The sequence below is a fragment of the Mobula hypostoma genome, chromosome X1, assembly GCF_963921235.1.
Source record: "Mobula hypostoma chromosome X1, sMobHyp1.1, whole genome shotgun sequence".
Classification (NCBI taxonomy): domain Eukaryota; kingdom Metazoa; phylum Chordata; class Chondrichthyes; order Myliobatiformes; family Myliobatidae; genus Mobula; species Mobula hypostoma.
The window spans coordinates 19,462,149-19,480,979 of NC_086128.1; the positions used below are offsets into that span (position 1 = coordinate 19,462,149).

Here is an 18,831-nt window from a genome sequence, read left to right on the forward strand (position 1 = left end):
TCAGGAGTTGTGTTCCATTCAAATCCCCCATTGTTGTTTAAAACTCCAGGAGATACAAGCACAGGTCATCCACTCATTCTTCACAATGGCAACTAAGCCATTCCAGGTAGTAACCTAGTTAACAGCTTCTAATGTATTAGCATCCTTAAATAAATAGATCAGTATCATTGCAGACAAGGTCTCACCCAAGCCCCATGACTGAAACGACCTTCCTACTTGTGTATTCAATTCCCCAACACATCCACAAAGCAGAAGGCAGTTAGGAGTCACAATAAAAAGTAGGTGCAAACAGGGAGAATTTAATCATCAATACAGCTTCCACTCATGAGGAGCTCCTCATCAACTTGCAAGAGGGATGCAGACTAGATGCAGCTCAAGAAAACTTGTATGGAAAAAAAAATTCCCATCTGGAGATTGTTCATCATTGAACCAAAAAAAAAACTCAAGACAACAGCATCCATCATCAAGAATCCCCACCATCCAGGACAAGCCCTCTTCTCATTACTGCCATCAGGGAGATGGTACAGAAGCCTGAAGATGCAATGCTTTCAGATTAACTTCTTCCCCTCCACCACCAGGTTTCTGAATGGTCCATAAACACTATTTTGCTCTTTTTGTACTATTTTACATTTATTGCAGCTTGTAATTTATGTATGGCACTGTACTGCAAAACAAACTTCACAATATGTCAGTGAAAATAAACCCGATTCAGAGATTGTTCACCAGTAGGTGAACATGCCACTTCCAAGAGGACTAATTGGAAAATTTAAGGAGGTCAATAGAGGACCGATCACCTGCAAAGCAGCACACATCTCACAAAGGGCAGCAAGTCCAGGCGAACAGAAAACAGCAAATACCCAAAGGTGATCATTTGTACTTGCCAGTGCAAGCTCATTTAGAGTCATGGTTGCAATTACACTGACAGGGGCCTTATCAAAAAAAAACATTCCCAACCAACAGTACTGCTGGAGTTCGTGACATTACTATTCTTGGGACCTCACCCTACGTTAAACTAGCTGCTGCATTGCATACTTGAGACAACACCTTGAAGTACCAGTGGCCGTGAAACACTGATTGTTTCAATTCATATTTCATATTGACATCACCAAGGCAGGGCAATATCAATACCACTTAATATGGTGATGAGCCAACTTTGTGATAATTACTGGTCCTTCCATCGCTGTTGGTGACCCAGAATTTAGAAGAGTGACCAGTCTTCAAGTCAGGATGATGGGGAAATCTACAAGTGATAACCCCATCGTGCATCGGCTGCCCTTCTTCCCAGTGACAGAGGTCCTGGTTCTGAAAGGCACACCGTCACAATAGCCTGAGTGAATAACCGCAGTGCATGTTGTAGACGGTTCGCACTGCAGCTACTGTGTGCCATTGGTGGACAGCCACTGATCAAATGGGCTTTGCCCTGATGTCAAGATTGTAGAGACCCTTTTGTACTGAGGCAAGTGGAGACTAGGAGGGCAGAAGGAAAGGATGCCCAGTCGCTGACCTGCTCTTGCAGCCACAGTATTTGGGACTGGACTATGAGTTTTAGACCAACAGTAACACGTTCATTGCACACTCCCACCCAATCACTTCCCAGAATACTGACAGTGGGGCACTAAAGCAAATAGTAATACCATTGAATGTTTAAAAAGTAGACAGTTAATAGATAGTTGGAGATATTATTGCCTTCTCCTGCTACGTGCAGGCAGTGGGCTGCTTCATTTGTTAAGAAGTGTAAATTGAACTGATGATTGACTGATTGCAGTGTCCCCACCTCAGACCTTGGGTCAGCCACTGATGAAACAGTTGATGTTTGGATCTAGTGACACTCCAGGATAATTGACCTCCAGCCACAACCATTTTCCTTAGTGTGAGGTACAACTCACAACAATGAATTATTCCCTCCCCCCTATGCCTGGGAGGGAGGGGCAGGGCTCCTTGATTCCATATCCAAATGCTGCTTTGAAGTAGAGGGCAGTCCTCACTGCCATAATTCAGCTCCAATGTATGCTTGGACCAAGTCTGATATCTGACACAGAATGGCCTTGTCAAATAAAACTGAGTACTGGCAAGCACCACTGACAAAACCTACCATTTATCTTCAGCCAAATGGAATGTCCCATTGTAGGAAGGACACATCTGGGCAATCTTCCACATGATCAGGTATATGTAATCATATTAGGACAGATTGGCTAGAGGTACAGCTAGTACTCAGTACCACTGCTGGGATGTTGTCCAACATCACTGCCTCGTTTTCAATACCCTCCGCCATTTCACAGCATCAGGTGCAGAAAATCTAATTGGTTGAAGATGAACTTCTGAGAAGCTGGGAGTTTTAGATCATGCAAGATTCTTGTCAGAAAAACAATAGGAAAATGACCAGTGCTTTAAACATGGTTGCAATTATCAAGACCCACCCCACAGGAGGACAAGTGACTCACTGTCATTTTTTCAACAGGGTATTTTTGTAACAAAAGGTAGTATTAGGAGAAATACAGCAACATACAACAGTTTCACTGTTACTTAAGATAACTACCATAGTCATAAAAGATGAACCAAAAGGAAACATCCTGAATTACCACAGTGTAAACACTGCTTTCAGAAGCTCCTTACTGAAGGCAGCTTGTGCTCTAGAATAGCAGCTCATGCATTGGGTTAAGTTCTAGGTGAAGTCAGAAGTTTTTTTTAAAAAAATGTGATCATATTGTTGTTGAATTTAATCCAGATGACTCAGATTTAGTGAGAATCACATAATATACAAGCAAAAGATGAGACGACAGCTCCATTTACAGCTTGTGCACAACTCTGACTCCTCTGCCTTAACTGGAAAGAAAACGGTGGTTACAGATGAACACCACAATAAGAGTCAAGGGTTATTTCAGCACAATCTTTCGAAGAGGAGCAAGAGTTCAAGAGACCGACTCGCGTGCCAGACAGAAATTTAAATAGTGGGAACACCCACAAGCACAGTGATTTAAAGGATGCAAGATTTAAAAGGATTCAAGCCAAAGAAACCTGGCAAGCTAGATGGCATCTAGCATACACCCACTTGGCAGTGGCAGAGCCAACACAAGGAGATTGTAGTGTACAGTCCAGAGGGCAAGGGCTGTGAGTCTCATGATGGTACTGCTTTGATGCACCAGCCAGCAGCCTCCACAGCCAACTTCACCTCACTCCAGGACTCAAAGTACAGCAAAGTTCCTCAGCAAAGGAAGTCACAGTGCCAACTGGGCATCAGATTCTTGCTCCTCCTCAGCTGTGCAAAGTGACTCACCGGTGCCATGTTCTAGCTCACCAACTGCATCGTCATGTAGATGTACGGGTGCTAGCTAGCAAACGTTGGTGAAATAGACAATAGGGTGTAGCCTTGCTCAGTGCCTTCAGAAGCCTGCTCCTCCAGGTCTACAAAAGACAGGAGAAAAAAGGCACATTAGAATTTATTTATTTATTTTTTTAAAGACACCTGAAAAATAAAAGTTTGCATTAAAACATACCTCAAGGTTGATTTGCAATATGTATAACCATGTGGGTGGAACTCAGGAATAGGAAGGGTGCAAATCACAGTGATGAGATTGTACTACAGACACAATAACCACTGGGACATTGTAGAAGATATGTAATCAGATTAAGGAAATGTACAAAATAATAGGGTTGTTGTCATGGGGGATTTCAACTTCCCTAACAAAGCGGGACCTTCTTAGAGCAAGGGGTGCAGATAGGGCTGAATTTGTTTAGTGCATCCAGGAAGATTTCTTAAATCAATAAGTGGATGACCCAATGAGAGGAGGGGCCATACTGGAACTGGTGTTGGGTAACTGAGCTTGGCCAGGTGACTGAGCTATCAGTGGGTGAACAGTGACCGCAACTCCTTATTTTTCCAAGACAGCTATAGATAAGGATAGGCATAATCCTTGTGGGAATTTTAAATTGGAGTAGGACAAATTACGAGGGCATTAGGCAGGAACTAAGAGGCATTAATTGGGAACATCTTTTCTCTGTCAAGTCCACATCAGACATGTTGAGGGCGTTTAAAGATCAATTGCACAGAGTACATGAAAGGCATGTTCCTGTTAGAAGGATGGTTGGACAGGGATGGAAAGACAGAACCTTTGATGGTCCAGAGAGGTGATTGATTTAGTCAAGGAAAAGTATGTTAAGCTTCGGAAGTTAGGATCAAATGAAGCAAATGAGTATAAAAAATTATATATTATACAAATGTTTGTATATAATTATATAATTATCTGTTTTTTAATGTATATAAATTAGCTGGATGAAATTGCATATGGGGGGGGGGGTTAGTAAATTTGTGGATGATACCAAGATTGGTGGAGTTGTGGAGTGTAGAAGACACATAGAATATAGCACTATATAGACAAATTGCTGAGAAATGGCAGATGAATTTTAACCCAGATAAATGTGAGGTGTTGCACCTTGGGAGGGCAAATGCATGGAGACAATATACTGTTAGGGGCAAGGTCCTTAATTATTGCTGAGCAGAGAGATCTTGGGGTCCATGTTAATTGCTCCTTGAAAGTGGCTACACCAGATCGATGAGGTGGTTAAGGCAGCACATGAAACACTTGCTTTTATTAGTTAAGGCATTGAGTTCAAAAGTCAGGAGCTTTTGTTGCAACTTTAGGCCACAGCCAGAGTATTGCATACAGTTCTGGTCACCTCTTTATAGGAAGGATGTTGAGGTGTTGAAGAGGTTCTCCGGGATGCTGCCTGGTTTAGAGGGCATGAAATGCTGGATAAACTTGTTTTTTTTCCCCCCTCTCTCTGTAGTGTCAGAGGGGAGGAGAGATCCTATAGGGAGTTAAGAAATTAGAGAGAGTGGACAGTATCTGTTTCCCAGGGTTATAAAGTCTAATACCAGGGGCATACATTGAAGGTAAGGGGATAGCTTCAAAGGGGTTGTGAGGGGTGAGTTTTTACTTGGTTGTGAATGCCTGGAATGCACTGTATGGTATGGTGGTCGAGGCAAGTACATGATAGGGTTTTAAGAGACCTTTGGATAGGCACATGGACATGTCGGTAAGGAGGGATTAGTGTTTGGGTGTTTTTGATTTGCTTTAGCTGGTTCGGCACAACGTTGTGGGCCGAATGGCCTGTTCCTGTGCTGTAATCTATGTTCCATGTTCAAAACTTACACTACATAATATTCTATACAATGCTCATGTGTATGCCCGAAGGCAGATCAGCACTACAAGAATGACTTTAGCTGTAACACCAACACCACAGGCTTGCAAGTTATGTTGCAGTTCTCATGGGCGCAGCCGAGGAGCAAGGATGAGCACAAGAGACAGCAGGAACAGGACAGCACTGAAAGCCAGTGCTTACAGCAGTACCTCCAGCAGCATGACCGTGATGCTATAGGTAAAGGGCGAACCTTGGAGGCCTTGCTTTTGAGCTCACATTCAAGTCTACGATCTTAAACTTTATTTAATTGAGGGTAGGAAAATTTGTTCAAGGACAGGGCAGTATCTAAACTTAACCCCCGTCTTAATAACTGACCATGCAGTTGCACTGTGCTTCCTTGTATGAAGGCCTTGTCGCCAAGATTTGCAGCCGCAAGTTGCAGCTTGAATGTGCGCCCTGCTAGAATGCAGCTATAAAACCATGAAAGATTGTCTGAAGGTCTGACATTACCCACCAGCAAATTAGATCAGCAATACAAAAACTGATAACACTGACACATGGGCCAACTGCCCATTATGTGGTACTGTTGAGTAACCGTACCTTGGCAGTTTCCTCAGTGTGTGCCATCTTCTTCGGTATCTGTTCCCAGGTCCAGCAGAGGTCATGCACTGTTGACTGCGACCAGCAACTTCTATCAGCCACGATGATAAGCAGGGCAATCTTCCACGCAGTCCTCTCATCCTGTTCTCCACCGAGTAAGTAGTGAGCTCTAGGTCCTACACCGCTCATTTGGCTAAGAGTTTTTGCGCACCCAAGAGCTTTTAAATCCTGTATTCTCAGAATATTGCAGTAAACACTTGTGCTTTGTTTGCCACACTGGTTCAAATGGTAGTTCCAGCCCATAATGCACCACATCCACTTTGTGTTTGCTAGCACTACCCATCTTGGCAAGTTGACAGCTGGTCTGGTGCGTGTGCATAAAATAAATGCATGATCAGGATGGCCTCTTTATATGACACAGTACTCCAGGACAAAGAAACCAGTGGGGATAGGGGAGAAAACAAAAAGAGCTTTGTAACAAAGTGGCATTATGCTCCTCTTCTCAGCCACTCAGTCATTTGGTCCTGTGGAAAGATTTGCTTGAACTGCACTCTTCTCCCCACCAACTCAACTGTTGCTTAGACAGCAGAATGATGAGCCCTTGGACCTAAAGCTTTTTCACCCCTCTGAAAGAATTGAAACTGGTTCCCATGATTCAGCTAAAACCAAGTTGTCTTGTGACCGATACACATGGGGAACAGCTTCGCATTTATTGAATAGAATATCAGATTCAAGAAACCATCCTCTGAAAAGCTGGTCCAGTGTGTTTTTTGTTAAATCTCTCCCCAAAACCCATCTTCCAACACCTGCAAATGCAGTACTGACACCTGGTCTAACACAGAACATTGCAGCATACTACAGACCCTTCAGCCCATGATGTTGTGCCAAACTTTTAACCTACTCCAAGATCAATCCAGCCCTTCCCTCCACAGTGTCCTCTATTTTTATCATCCATGTGCCTAAGAGTTTCTTAAATGCCCCCAAAGTATCTACCTTTACTACCATAACTGGATGTTCGTTCCATACACCTACCTGTGTAAAAAAAAAAGTTCCTCTAAATCACCTTAAAATTATGTCCCTGGTATTAGCCATTCCCACCCTGGGAAAAAAAATCTCTAGCTGCCCACTTGATCTGTATTTCTTATCTTTTGACTTCTTTGACTTTGAAACGGTACCATTTGGAGCACATAAGTGGCTCGAAATGTTGACTGTTTATTCTGCTTCACGGGTGCTGCCTGATTCAAGAGTCATAAAAAATAAGTACAGTGTTCTAATGGCTGAAAGAGCTCACTGGTAATCCCACTCCTTAGCTCAGGCATCTGTATATAGACCGCAATTTCATCAGGTTCAAGAGGCTGGTGGGAGCACTAAGACAACATGACCCAGCCCTATCTTCTTTCCTCACTGTCATTCCGAAGGACCCATTGGAGAGCCAGAGTCAACTCCCTTCCTCAGATCCCATATGCATCCCAACATTAGGTTTTTAAATATGAAGCAACTCAGTAATATTGGAAACTCATTTCACATCAGGTTCTACTGACTCTTGAGCAACTTTGCCTGAGCTGACCCAGGTTTATTGGCATCATGAACTTAGAATGTCACCAGGGTGGAGAGGCCAGCCATGAATGAGACTGTACCAGCTCCATACAAACTACACAGCCAGTCTCACTCCTGCTCCCAAAACCAACAGCCCTGGAAATCGTGTCCTTTCATATTCACCCTCCTTCGACACTACAGCTAAACCTCCCTCCACACCTCACTGCTCATCTCACAGATTAAAAAGCAAGCATGCTCATTTTGTTCTCAACACCCACAATGAAACAGCTTCTCTCGATCTGTATTATTTGTCCTTAAATTATTCCTTAAACACTTAAGATCTCAACATCTTGCTCGAAGAACAACCTCTGCATCTTCAGTCCATTCAGGTAACCAAGTCTTCACTCCCCCACCCACAAATAATTTAACAACTTCTCTTCTGCACACTCTAAAAACACTTGCTTTTTCTTGTGCGCCACCAAGAAATGGAAAATAATTGGTGGACAAAGTTGGTGCCCTCCAACTAATGATCTGGACTCTGAAGTTCATCTCCTGCAATGTAGGAGGCAGCAGCCAATTGCGCAGAGCAGGCTTCCATGGAGAATAACGTGATAATATGTAATCATTTACAGTGCTATTGGCCAATAACCAAAAATTGGCATTTAGGCAAAAAAAAGGCACTACAAGTCCTTCTACCAGAATCTAGGAAGGCAGAAAGGACCCTAGTTTAATATCTCAGGTGGTGTTACAAAACAGCACTTTCTGGTGCCAGAACAATTCTGTTTAATCCAAGGGAGCAGAATTTAAACTGGGAACCACAATGAATGAGTGTTATCAGCTGAGTTGCAAATAGCACTTTCAGAATGCATTTGTGGGAGGGGAGAGTGTGGCAATGAGAAGCATGGCTGTGTTAACACTGTTGGAATTGGTGGCACATGTAGCTACTTTGTCCCATTTTAACCTCTCCCCCCCCACGACCCCCCAAACCAACAACCAAATTGCTGTGCTAGGTAGCCATGCCCGACAGCAAGCTAATGACTGAACCTTCACTGCTCCTCGAAGAGCCAATGGCTGCTCCTCTCACTGGTCTGGCTGACTCCCGATGGCAGCAGCTGGCCTCGCAACCACAGATTTATGCGCCATTGTAAGTGGCATCAGCACCAGGTCAAGGTCGAAGTTACGCGCCAAGCTCCTGCCCCCACATTACATGCCACAAGGCAAGATGCTCGCTCAACACAGGAACAAACACTTAAACCTATCCAACTGCCAGCAGGACCCGTTGCTCACTGCACACGTAGTCAGCAACTGCTTGAAGTCCAGCCTGCAAGTACATGAAGGGCAGAGAACGATGGTTACACTGAAAATGCAAGATACACAAATAACTTTTACATTAAACTTTAGATATCAGCCAACGCCCTTGATTCATGCAAAAATAAAAAGCAGGATTTTTTTTTGCAGTTAAGCTTTTTGCCAGAGGGACAGTAGGAGAAATGTTGAACTGCAACAACTTGCATTTACATAGTGTTGCTTGGACTGTTTGAAAGAAAATAGATGCCAATTTCACAGCCATTAGACTACAAAGCAGGCTTTAAAAAGGAGACTTAATGTTGAATTATTTCCAGGAAGCTGGAAGGACGACATTGAGCAAGAGCGTGAAGAAAAAAGTTCACGAGGAGCATACCGCACTGGAGAAGAAAGGTTGACAGACAACACACCTGTGAACTTGCAGTTAAGATTCCAGTTTCCACTTGGAATTTCTGGGTTTGGTAGGAAGGAACCCCACTATTTACAGTTGGCAATTTAGTGAAATACCACACATGCCCCTGAAGGATGCAGGAATTCTGTCCTATTCTTCCATGGTATAAACCAGCTTTACACTGATACAGCAGTACCGTTTGATGGGAATTTAAGGTGGAGGCACATCATTGAAAGGATGATCCTATCAGTCAATACTTGCAGGACCGTCTGTAGTAGAAATTCAAATTCACCTTCTGACCAAGGCAGAACAAACATTGAGCCAAAATTTAAAGTTTTATTAAATTCATTGGTCACAGGGGAAGTACTTGCTAAACCTAATTCAGAACCTGTGTTGGCCTGTTAAAAGCTGAAACAACAAGCAGAGAAAATATCTGTTAAACAAAGTCCGTGGAGACCAGGACAAAGACCCATGTTGCAAAAAGCCAAGTCACAACTTTCGCCTCATTGCAAAAATAAATCAGCCGGAGGGACATAGCAGTCAGCAGATATTGACAAAGGTGCTTGGACCACACTCTGCTTTAGTGTGCTTCTCGGGAAGGTTTCCAAGTATGATTGGGAACAAATCAGTGAAAAAGAACAAGCCGACACCTCCTTGTGTTACAACATCCTGAAATGTAGAAATAAATAAGGCATGACTAACTTTAGAGCCAAGATTAAATAAAATGATTTGCGCATCTTTCACAATATCACGAAGCTTAACATGCAATTACTAGACATGTAATATTAAAGGAGAAAATGTAACTAGTTACATTGATTGCTTCTGCTTAAATATAAAAGGGGAGTTACTGCTAGAACACAATGAAGTTCTGTAGATTTGTTTTACATCCACTGGGAGTGAAGGAGAGGCACCAATTTAACATTATATGCCAAATGACTGATGTTGCACTACCAAGGATTTTTCAGCTTCAGTCCGTCAGCCAAAGTCGCCAGAGTGGGAAATAAAACTTCAGACACCAGTGAGTAGGCTGGCAGAGCACTGGCTGACAGTTTTGCAATTAAGAGTCACAAGGCAGTGAGCAAAGTACTAGAAAAGCCACTCCCGTGCTTCGACTCACTGGACCTTCCACAAGTGCGTGGGCACATCAGCAACAAGCTTCCCCAAGTAAACCAGTTATTTGCATCAAATAGTTTCCTCTGGAGAAAGCAGACTGGAATATCTGTACATAGAAACTCAATTTTCTCTCCCTGCTTGAAGCCAAATCTGAAATTTCAAAAACTGGACATCTGAGGGCTGTACTGTAATACACACAAACCTTGCAACAGACATCACATCTGCTTTCGTGCAGAAGATATCACCGCCAGAGTCATTGTGGCCTGGTCTAAACAGAGGTGGCAAGAGCCTTTGCTGTTATTGGCAATGTAACCAATATAGAGGTGAAGGTGACTGAACTGCTTGGGAGAGCACACAGTCAACAGAGAAAGACAGGAGGACACACACCCCAACCTAAAATACCAAAGCTTACAGTGGCTCTACCACATATGTGACTGGAAGCTCAGAGTAAGCAAACATTGGACTTCAACTGTTTCATCATCAATCATGTAGAGGAAGGGAAGTTGACAGCTTTCTCCATCCCCTCACTCAATTCCCTTCACTAATCTCAGGGCAGGCTCTTGCCGGGACAGAGCAGAGGCCAAAACGCAACCCTTTCCTCAAAAGGCACTGGCCTCACAGCTCAATCTGTACCATCCTATCAGGCAGTGACACGGCCATTCACTGCCGTACTGATCCCTTTCGCAGGTAAAGTGGCCAAAAGCACTGTTGGCCTGTACAGCCAGGGCAGGGCAACAAAATGAAGGGCGGTATTGCGGGGCCACTGCTGCATCACAGCGCCAGTGACCCAGGGCTAATCTCAAACTCTGGTGCTGTCTGCACAGAGCATGCACCTTCACCCCGTGACCATGTGGGTTTCCGTTCACATCCCAAAGACTGGGAGGTTAATTGGCCCTGGTACTGAGTGGTAGCAGAACTGGGGAGGAATTGACGGGCATGCCAGAGAATGGGTTATTGAAAATAGAGTTGAGGGGAAGATAAATCAGCCATGATAGAATAGTGGAGCATACTCAATAGGCCGAGTGGCCCAGTTCTGCTTCTATGTCATATGGTCTTAAGTGGACAAAATGGGACTAACTAGATTGCTGAGAGTCAGCATAAACTCATGGGCCAAATGGCCCTGCCTAATAAAAAGGAGATACATTTTCCACGAAACTTCATAGTCTAATATTTAACTGAAATGCAAATCTACATTTCTATTGCTGGGATGGAGTCATAATCTTGGTATAGACTCACTGCTTAAAACATCACAATATAACCAAGCCCACACAGCAGATGATGCTGACATGCTGGAACATTTGTGTGGGTGAAGCAGGAGAACCATTTATATTAAGTGTTACATCTGACTAAGGAGCACTTCACATGCAAGGCAGCCATTCAATTACAATTCTCCTCCCACTGTGGGACAGTTACCCAATGACACACTGTCTGGGCTTCACTTTCATGGAGGTGGAAAATAAGTGGATTGGTTAAGAATCTGCCAAGGGAGACAGTCACCTCAAACTGGAGCAGAACGTCAAGAGACCATTCAGCCCCTTAAAACTTTCAATTGGACCATGCCCCAACATAATCTTTCAAAAGTCTGTGTGTTATAAATTGTATGTTTGTCAATGAAGATACAATACAGGGGTGAGCATTATAATCACAAGCCAAGAGCACTCATTGGAAACTCTGAAGGTACAAGTTGATCATTGACAGAGGAAGAAACCAAATCATATAATGTTCAAATGGAAACTCCCTTCTAGCCCACACTGAAACTACAACACCAACATGTATGGTTCTTGGCAAGCTGCTTGCAGTTCTGTACTGGCCACTGACCTACAAGGCTGTGTTCTCACACAAAACAAATCCTAGCACTCAGCTCTCTTTTAGAAAGTAAAGGTGGTTGAATTTTAAAGAACCAGCTTCTTGGGTGGGACAACAACCAGAGGTCGTGGGACAACAACCAGAGGTCATGGCTCAAAGGTGAAAGACAAGCAGTTTAAGCTCAGCACAAGGAGAAACTTCTTCAGAGGGCCATGAGAGTGTGGAGTGAGATGCCAGCACAAGTAGGGCATGCAAGCTCAATTTCAACGTTTGAGAAGTTTGGATAGTAGGGATATGGCGGTCTATGATCATTGGGTGGAGGCAGTTCAAATGGTTTTGGCATGGACTATATGAGCCAAAGGGCCTGTTTCTGTGCTGTACTACTCTATGATTAGGCACTTGCCATGACTTCAGTATCATACAGCTAATGTACATTAAAAACCCAGTCACTACTGCATTGAAATATACAGGGCAGCAAGATTTCACGAAGTTCCCACAAAACGGAAGTACACATCAACCAACAATTATAAACCATCCCCATTCACCCTGAACATGGGAACTTGCCCATTTCAGAGGGCAGTTACAAATCACATTGCTTACTTCAAGCTCAAATGAAATCAGGAGTGAACCAGCAAGTTTTTTCAAAAATGACATGCATGTTTTAGGGCTCTCCACTAGTCTTATAATTACTTCCATTCCAATCCCCCAGCTGCCAAATAAAATTGGCAACCAAGACAAACTGACCATTGGGTTGAACAGCTTACCTGCCCGCCATACAGCACCAAGGGAGGGGTAGGGATCCAAGAGTAACAAAAGCCAGACAACTGAAGCAGGCTGCCTTGTATCCTACCAACAAGTTTTATCACAAAGCAGAAAATGTCACTGAACCAAGACACAAACACTTAACACAGCTGCAAGCTGGTCTCAGCAAGTTTAACCCTTTTAAAGGAGTGTTAGATTCGGAAGGCATAAAGGAGGAAATTTTGAACATTTAGTCCCATTAGGTGGCAAAAGCTATTTGAGAAAGGCACTTGCTACATGTGCCTGGAGCTTAACTAAACAACTGTTCTTTACTTAATGGAGACAGGCCAGTGATTAAAGAAGTCAAATAAAAATGAAAGTTGGACAGTAGATGGTGCCGTACTACTGAAGGGACAAGTCAGAAAGGGGCAAAATAGAACCTACTCTGGCAACGTTCCCAGGATTACTAACCCTCCAGGAGGCCTGATCACCTACCTGGACACTACTCTGAATAATCCAGGGAACATTTTCTTTCAGGCTTTGAATCTGGAGTGGAGAGCCACAAAATAATTGTGGAGGGGTGGTTCAGAGAAAGGTGGCAACATCACAAAATAGTGAAAAGTTGCCAACCTGAGGATTTAGCCTGAAGGATGGGAGGTAGTAGAGTAGCTTAAAAGTGGCTGCTCTATATTTATTTCCTTAAAAAAATGTATGGCAACGCACTCAGCAAGAAAATGTGGCCAGGCCAGTTCCCCAAAATGCCATGAAACCTTTACTCTACTTCTGACTTATTGGAGGTGCTTCTCCCCCGCCCATACGTGGAACAAAATGCCCCAATTGACTGACTGCCACAGAGATTTTTTTTTTAAAAAGCCGCTCTTCCGTAGTGTAGTACATTATTGATGCATATTGCGATAACTTATGGGATGCAGTTACATCAGTAGGCTTTTTAGGAGGCAACAATACTCAAGTGGGGTAGTCATTTAATGCAACAATTTCCCTTCCTTGTCCAGCCAGAGGAAACAAAACCAGCAAACTATGCAACATTACCCAAAATAAAACTACAGGAAACTGTACCTTAAATATTTAACACCTTTGATGCCCCCCCCCCAACACTTCCACTACCCGAAAGGCACCTCAAGGTCAGTTTACATCCAAAACACTAATCACCCATGTCTGCACTTCACACTAATAACAGACTCCTGGCAAATTGCCTGCATCTTAAAGCTTAAGGTGTGAAGAATTGGGTTCACACCAGTTATACTATATACTGAAGTCCTGCCTCTATGCAACACTCTTGCATGCAGACATTTTGCACATCAAGTCAAAAACTGGATTGCAGCCCAGCCAAGTGTTGAACTGCCTTGGACAAACAATGGGAATTCACATTGCAATCATCACCAGTTCACCAATTTGAATTAAGTACAATTAAGTTTTGATTATGGTAAACAATTAATAGAAGCAAAACAAAGGTTGTATTTAAGCACTAGGTTGGAACCAGGAATACAGAAAAAACAAGGGCACCCATCCATACTGATGCTTCACAAGATAAATGATTTAGACTGAATTAAGTGCATCTTTGGCTAAAATAGGGTTTTGCTTATTCACTCTTAGTTAAACTACACGGATTGCAGCACAAACCTCATTCACCACAAGTTCCACACCTCATGCTTACTTAGGGCCCATGATCTCATCCACGTGGTTATGAATCACTCATGAATGAGGGAGAAATAGAATCCAGTCTCACTAGACAACTGCTTTGGTGACAACTCTGGGGCAAGACTAATAAGTCTCGAATGTCAGTACAGTTCAAAGATTACACAGGAGACTCAATTGTTAGGTAATAAACACAGTCACCCTCCTCCCACAACTTTGGGGAAAGTCAATATTTCAAATTGGCAACGGAAAAGCTGACATTTCACCGAGACGAGCTTTAGAATTGCAAGGGTGTGAGTGCAGAAAATTAACGGACAAGTGATGGTAGTCTGCGACCCCTACCTTGTGTAGCATACAAAATCCTGGCTCCACGGCCATTCAATGTTCTGGGACTGACCCCAGCCCCGCCCCACACTTGCTTAGTTTGCCCATTAGAGACAGTAGGTTTGACGCAGTTACAAGTGGAAGAGACAACATGTCTCGTCAGGCGAGACGCAGAATAAATGGTCACCGCCAGCCCACATCAGTCCTTGTAGGATTTAGAATTAAAGTCAACACCCTGGCGTTTGGAAAAGGAGAGCCCCAAACAATGGCATTTCCTCCATACAAATAATACTTCCCCCGCCCCATGAAAAATGTACAAGCGCTCGTTCAACACACCCTGCCCGTTTTAGTGGAGACATTAAACTCACTGATCCAAAGTATATGTTGTTAGACCTTCGCAGATATAACATTCAGATACGAATACAGTCATACCGAGTAATTTCCAAACTTAAAACAAAACCATCCACGTAGCCGCTCCCCTTGGTCATCTTAATTTTGGCGAGATAGAACGAGTATTTGGCTTGGAGTTTTCATATAGGGGAGAAAAAAAAACGACCAGATCTCAGCGAATGCCATTAAAAAGTGATGAAAGGAAAATCTGTTGCAAAAGACTGTGGCAAAGTGTTAACGGGCGATACTGAGATACTTTTCTCGGTTTATTCTAACACCAGTAGTCTGCTATTTTCGATCACTTCACAAGCGTTTATCCGAAGGGAAGTTGAGGCTCAACAACAAATCAGATACTAAAATTTATAGGAAAAGGGAAAATTAACACTGAAGTTTTTTTTAAAAAAAGGACTCACCCAAAACAAGAAGTTAAATATGAACATCAAGTACTTGATGCACTTCATTCCTCCTTCTAGAGTCATTTTCGCTTGGGACGATTATCTAGAAAGAGAGCGAGAGAAAATACGTATATAACACAAGCTTGAACAGTTGAATGTGGAGCCGCGGTGGGGGGGGGGGGGGAGAGAAAGTCTGGAGCAAACACCACAGCTTAAAGACGTGGCTGAAAAACACATCCCCAGCCATATTCTCCCAGAACCTGGCACGGCTCAATAGTTAAGAGGCAATCTGAAACACAGACACGCAAACAAACCTAAAAAACAAATGATATATTAAAAAAAAACACAGAAAATGTTGGAAATACTCAGCAAAACCTGTAGTAAGAGAAACAAGGAAACGTTTCAGGTCAAAGACTTTTCACTGCAGATTTCCAACCTCTACTGTAATTTTGCTGTTGGCTACAGAGCGACAACCAGAAAAAGAAGTCCAGATCCCTACCTCACACCTCAACAAAGACAACACTTTGCTCCAGAAAGACTGTATGGCAGGAGACTCTCAACACCTTCTTTTCCAATCCCCTGATCTGACGTCAAAGCCACAGCGTTTCTACTTAAAGGCGTAGTGGCCTTGAAAAACGCGACAAGTCAATATATCACCCTCTGGAGGAGAAATAGAGAAGAGGCACAAGAGACTGATTTGTCTGTTTGACTGTTCTGAAGGGAAGCTTGCATGAACATATGAAACTGCACACAACTTTTTTTTAAAAAAACTTACTTTTATTTTTTGAGAATAGCAACATTTGGGAGCTGTTTAATTTACTGGTCATTTCGGTTTTTTTATATATAATAACTGACTTCAACACTTTAGTAAAACTCTTTGTGGACTGCGATTTTAGTGATTGACTGTATCAGTGAATAGCTTGCACATTGTTAGTTTAAAAACATCCTTTCCTCTCTTCTCGCTTTAGACACGCAATCCATATTGTATCTAAGCTGAACAAATCCCTATTTTGTGGGTCGAACAGTAAAAACAGTTCAAAGTTCAAACTAAATTTATTATCAAATATATGTCACCAATACAGCCCTGAGATATATTTTCTTGTGGGCATACACAGTAAATCCAAGAAACGCAATAGAATCAATGAAAGACCGCACTCAACAGAACAGATAAACAACCAATGTGCAAAAGACAACAAACTATGTGAGTAGAAAAGAAAAAAGAGCAATAAATATTGAGAACATGAGATAGGGAGTCCTTGAAAGTGAATCCATAGGTTGTGGGAACAGTTCACTGATGAGGTGAGTTACCAACAAAATCATGTTTTTAACGTTTATTTTCCTTGCAAGATGTTATTACTATGGGATAAAATATCGAATTAACACTTTTAATTACTGTAAGGCAGTAATTTGGTCTATTTCCAGCGATGGGTTGATATTTCAGATGTCAGCTTTTAGAAAGTTGTATCACCCATTCTCATATCTGTCTCTTGTTGTTTAGAAAACTGCTTTGGAATAAACTTGAATCTGATCCCCAAATGAAAGCTAGCAAGTCATTACCCTGAATCATCTCCTGCTTTTTAGGCAATCTCTCAGGATTAAGCAGAGAACAAACTGCTGGAAGAACCCTGTGCATCAAGCAGCATTGACCTGAAACGTCGATCATCACTTTGTCTTCACAAATTTGCTCACCCTGCAGTTTATTTTTGACTCCAGATTCCAGCATCTGTAGCCTCCTGTGTCTCCCTTAGAATCAAAGATAACACGTTTCCACTCCACTTTTGTGGGTTATGAAGTGTGGGGTGGTGTGCTCCATCTATCTCTGTGTGTTCCTGATGCATGACCTCAAGTTCTCAATCCCATCCCAAATCCTTTTTCTTCACATGGAGCAGAGGTAGACCATGGATTCCCAGGAAATAGTGGGGGTGCTGCATTTCTTCAAGAAGACTTTACGCAAGGATGTCATTAAACTAGCAGTGGTGCAAAAAAATTACAAGGCTTTTACTGGAACTGGAGGGTTTGAATTATGCTGGATAGGCTGGGACTTTTTCCCTGGAGCAAAGGAAGCTAAGGTGTCATCTTGCTGAAGTTTGTAAAATCATGAGGAGCATAGATATGGTGCATAGTCACATCTTTTCCCCGGAATAGGTGAGTTCAATACTAGAGGGCACAGGTTTGAAGTGACAGGGGAAAGATTTGGAAAGGATCTAATGGGCAAGCTTTTTTTACGCATTTGGTGGTGGGCATATGGAACAAGCTACCAGAGGAAGTGGTCAGGCAGGTACAATCTTGATGTTTTAAAAACACTTGGACAGGTAGGTGGTTAGAAAGGATGGAGACCAGGGGTTCCCAACCTTTTTAAAGCCATGGATGCCGACCATTAACCGAAGAGTCTGTAGACCCCAGGTTGGGAACCCTTGACCTAGAGGGATACGGGCCAACACAGGCAAATGGGACCAGCTCAGGTAGGCAACTTTGTTGGTATGGACAAAATCACAATCAGAATCAGGTTTAATATCACTGACATATGTCCTGAAATTTGCTGTTTTGCAGCAGCAGTATGGTGCAACGCATAAAATAGAAGAAGAAAAAAAACAGGTTACAATAAGAAATACGTTGTACATAAAAAAAATAAATGTGGTTCAAAAAGAGAGCAAAAATAGTGGGGTAGTACAAAAGTTGCACCGAATGACCAGTTTCTGTGCTGTATAGCTCTATGGCTCGATGTCTCTATGACTCTGTGTCCTTGAACCTTTTGCTCTAACAGCCCATCACATAGCTCATAGGATGTCTGTTTGAGGGTATGCAAATAATGTGGTGAGCACAATGACAGGGTATAACTATGGCCTCAGTACAGTGGATATTGGCCATGGAAAGGACTCCAATGGACACAATCCTTCCCCTTTCAGTGGATTTGGATGATTTTGCAGAGATAGCGCTGCCAGTATTTCTCTAATGCGTTGAGGTACCTGCTGTTGGTAGTCCAGGTCTCAGAAGCATATTGGAGAGCAGGGATCACAGCTGCTGGTAGACCATGAGTTTGTGTGTGGTCTGAGTTGTTGATGTACAACTGTGTTGAAGGTGGTGGTGAACTTCGTCATCAATGTTTGCCTTTGATGAAAGGTGGATCCCACAATATGGGAAGTGATTCCCCACCAATGTGAACCATCGTCATGTACCTTTACCATTACAAGGAATGGGAAGTAGAGGACGTTATTGAGTATAAGGCCAATCGTCTAGTATGCTTCAGTGAAAGCATTGACAATGGCTTCAAAATTTAAAGTACATTTACTATCAAAGTATCTATACTATATACAACCTTGAGCATTGATAGTGGTGGCATAATGTTGTACAATTTTTTGATGACAGTGTATTAGTTCTCATGTTGGCTTTTGTTAATACTACAGGCAAACTCAAAGTATTGAACCAATGCTTGGC

General features: G+C 42.7%; 1 protein-coding gene across 2 annotated transcripts in view; it reads right to left on the reverse strand.

The window, feature by feature from the left end:
* cd63 (CD63 molecule) overlaps positions 1-16,013 on the reverse strand; it is a 70,080-nt gene extending 54,067 nt beyond the window's left edge. Inside the window, exons 1-2 of one of the 2 annotated variants that reach the window (XM_063036939.1) lie at positions 15,896-16,013; positions 15,415-15,499 (exon numbers count right to left, since the gene is read on the reverse strand). In XM_063036939.1, coding sequence (XP_062893009.1) covers positions 15,415-15,480 — 66 coding nt within the window. In that variant the 5' untranslated portion in view covers positions 15,481-15,499; positions 15,896-16,013. Of the gene's footprint in view, positions 1-3,274; positions 3,373-15,414; positions 15,500-15,895 lie in introns of those variants that run through there. The other variant, XM_063036940.1, reaches the window with a different exon arrangement.
* Positions 16,014-18,831: the final 2,818 nt, after the last annotated feature.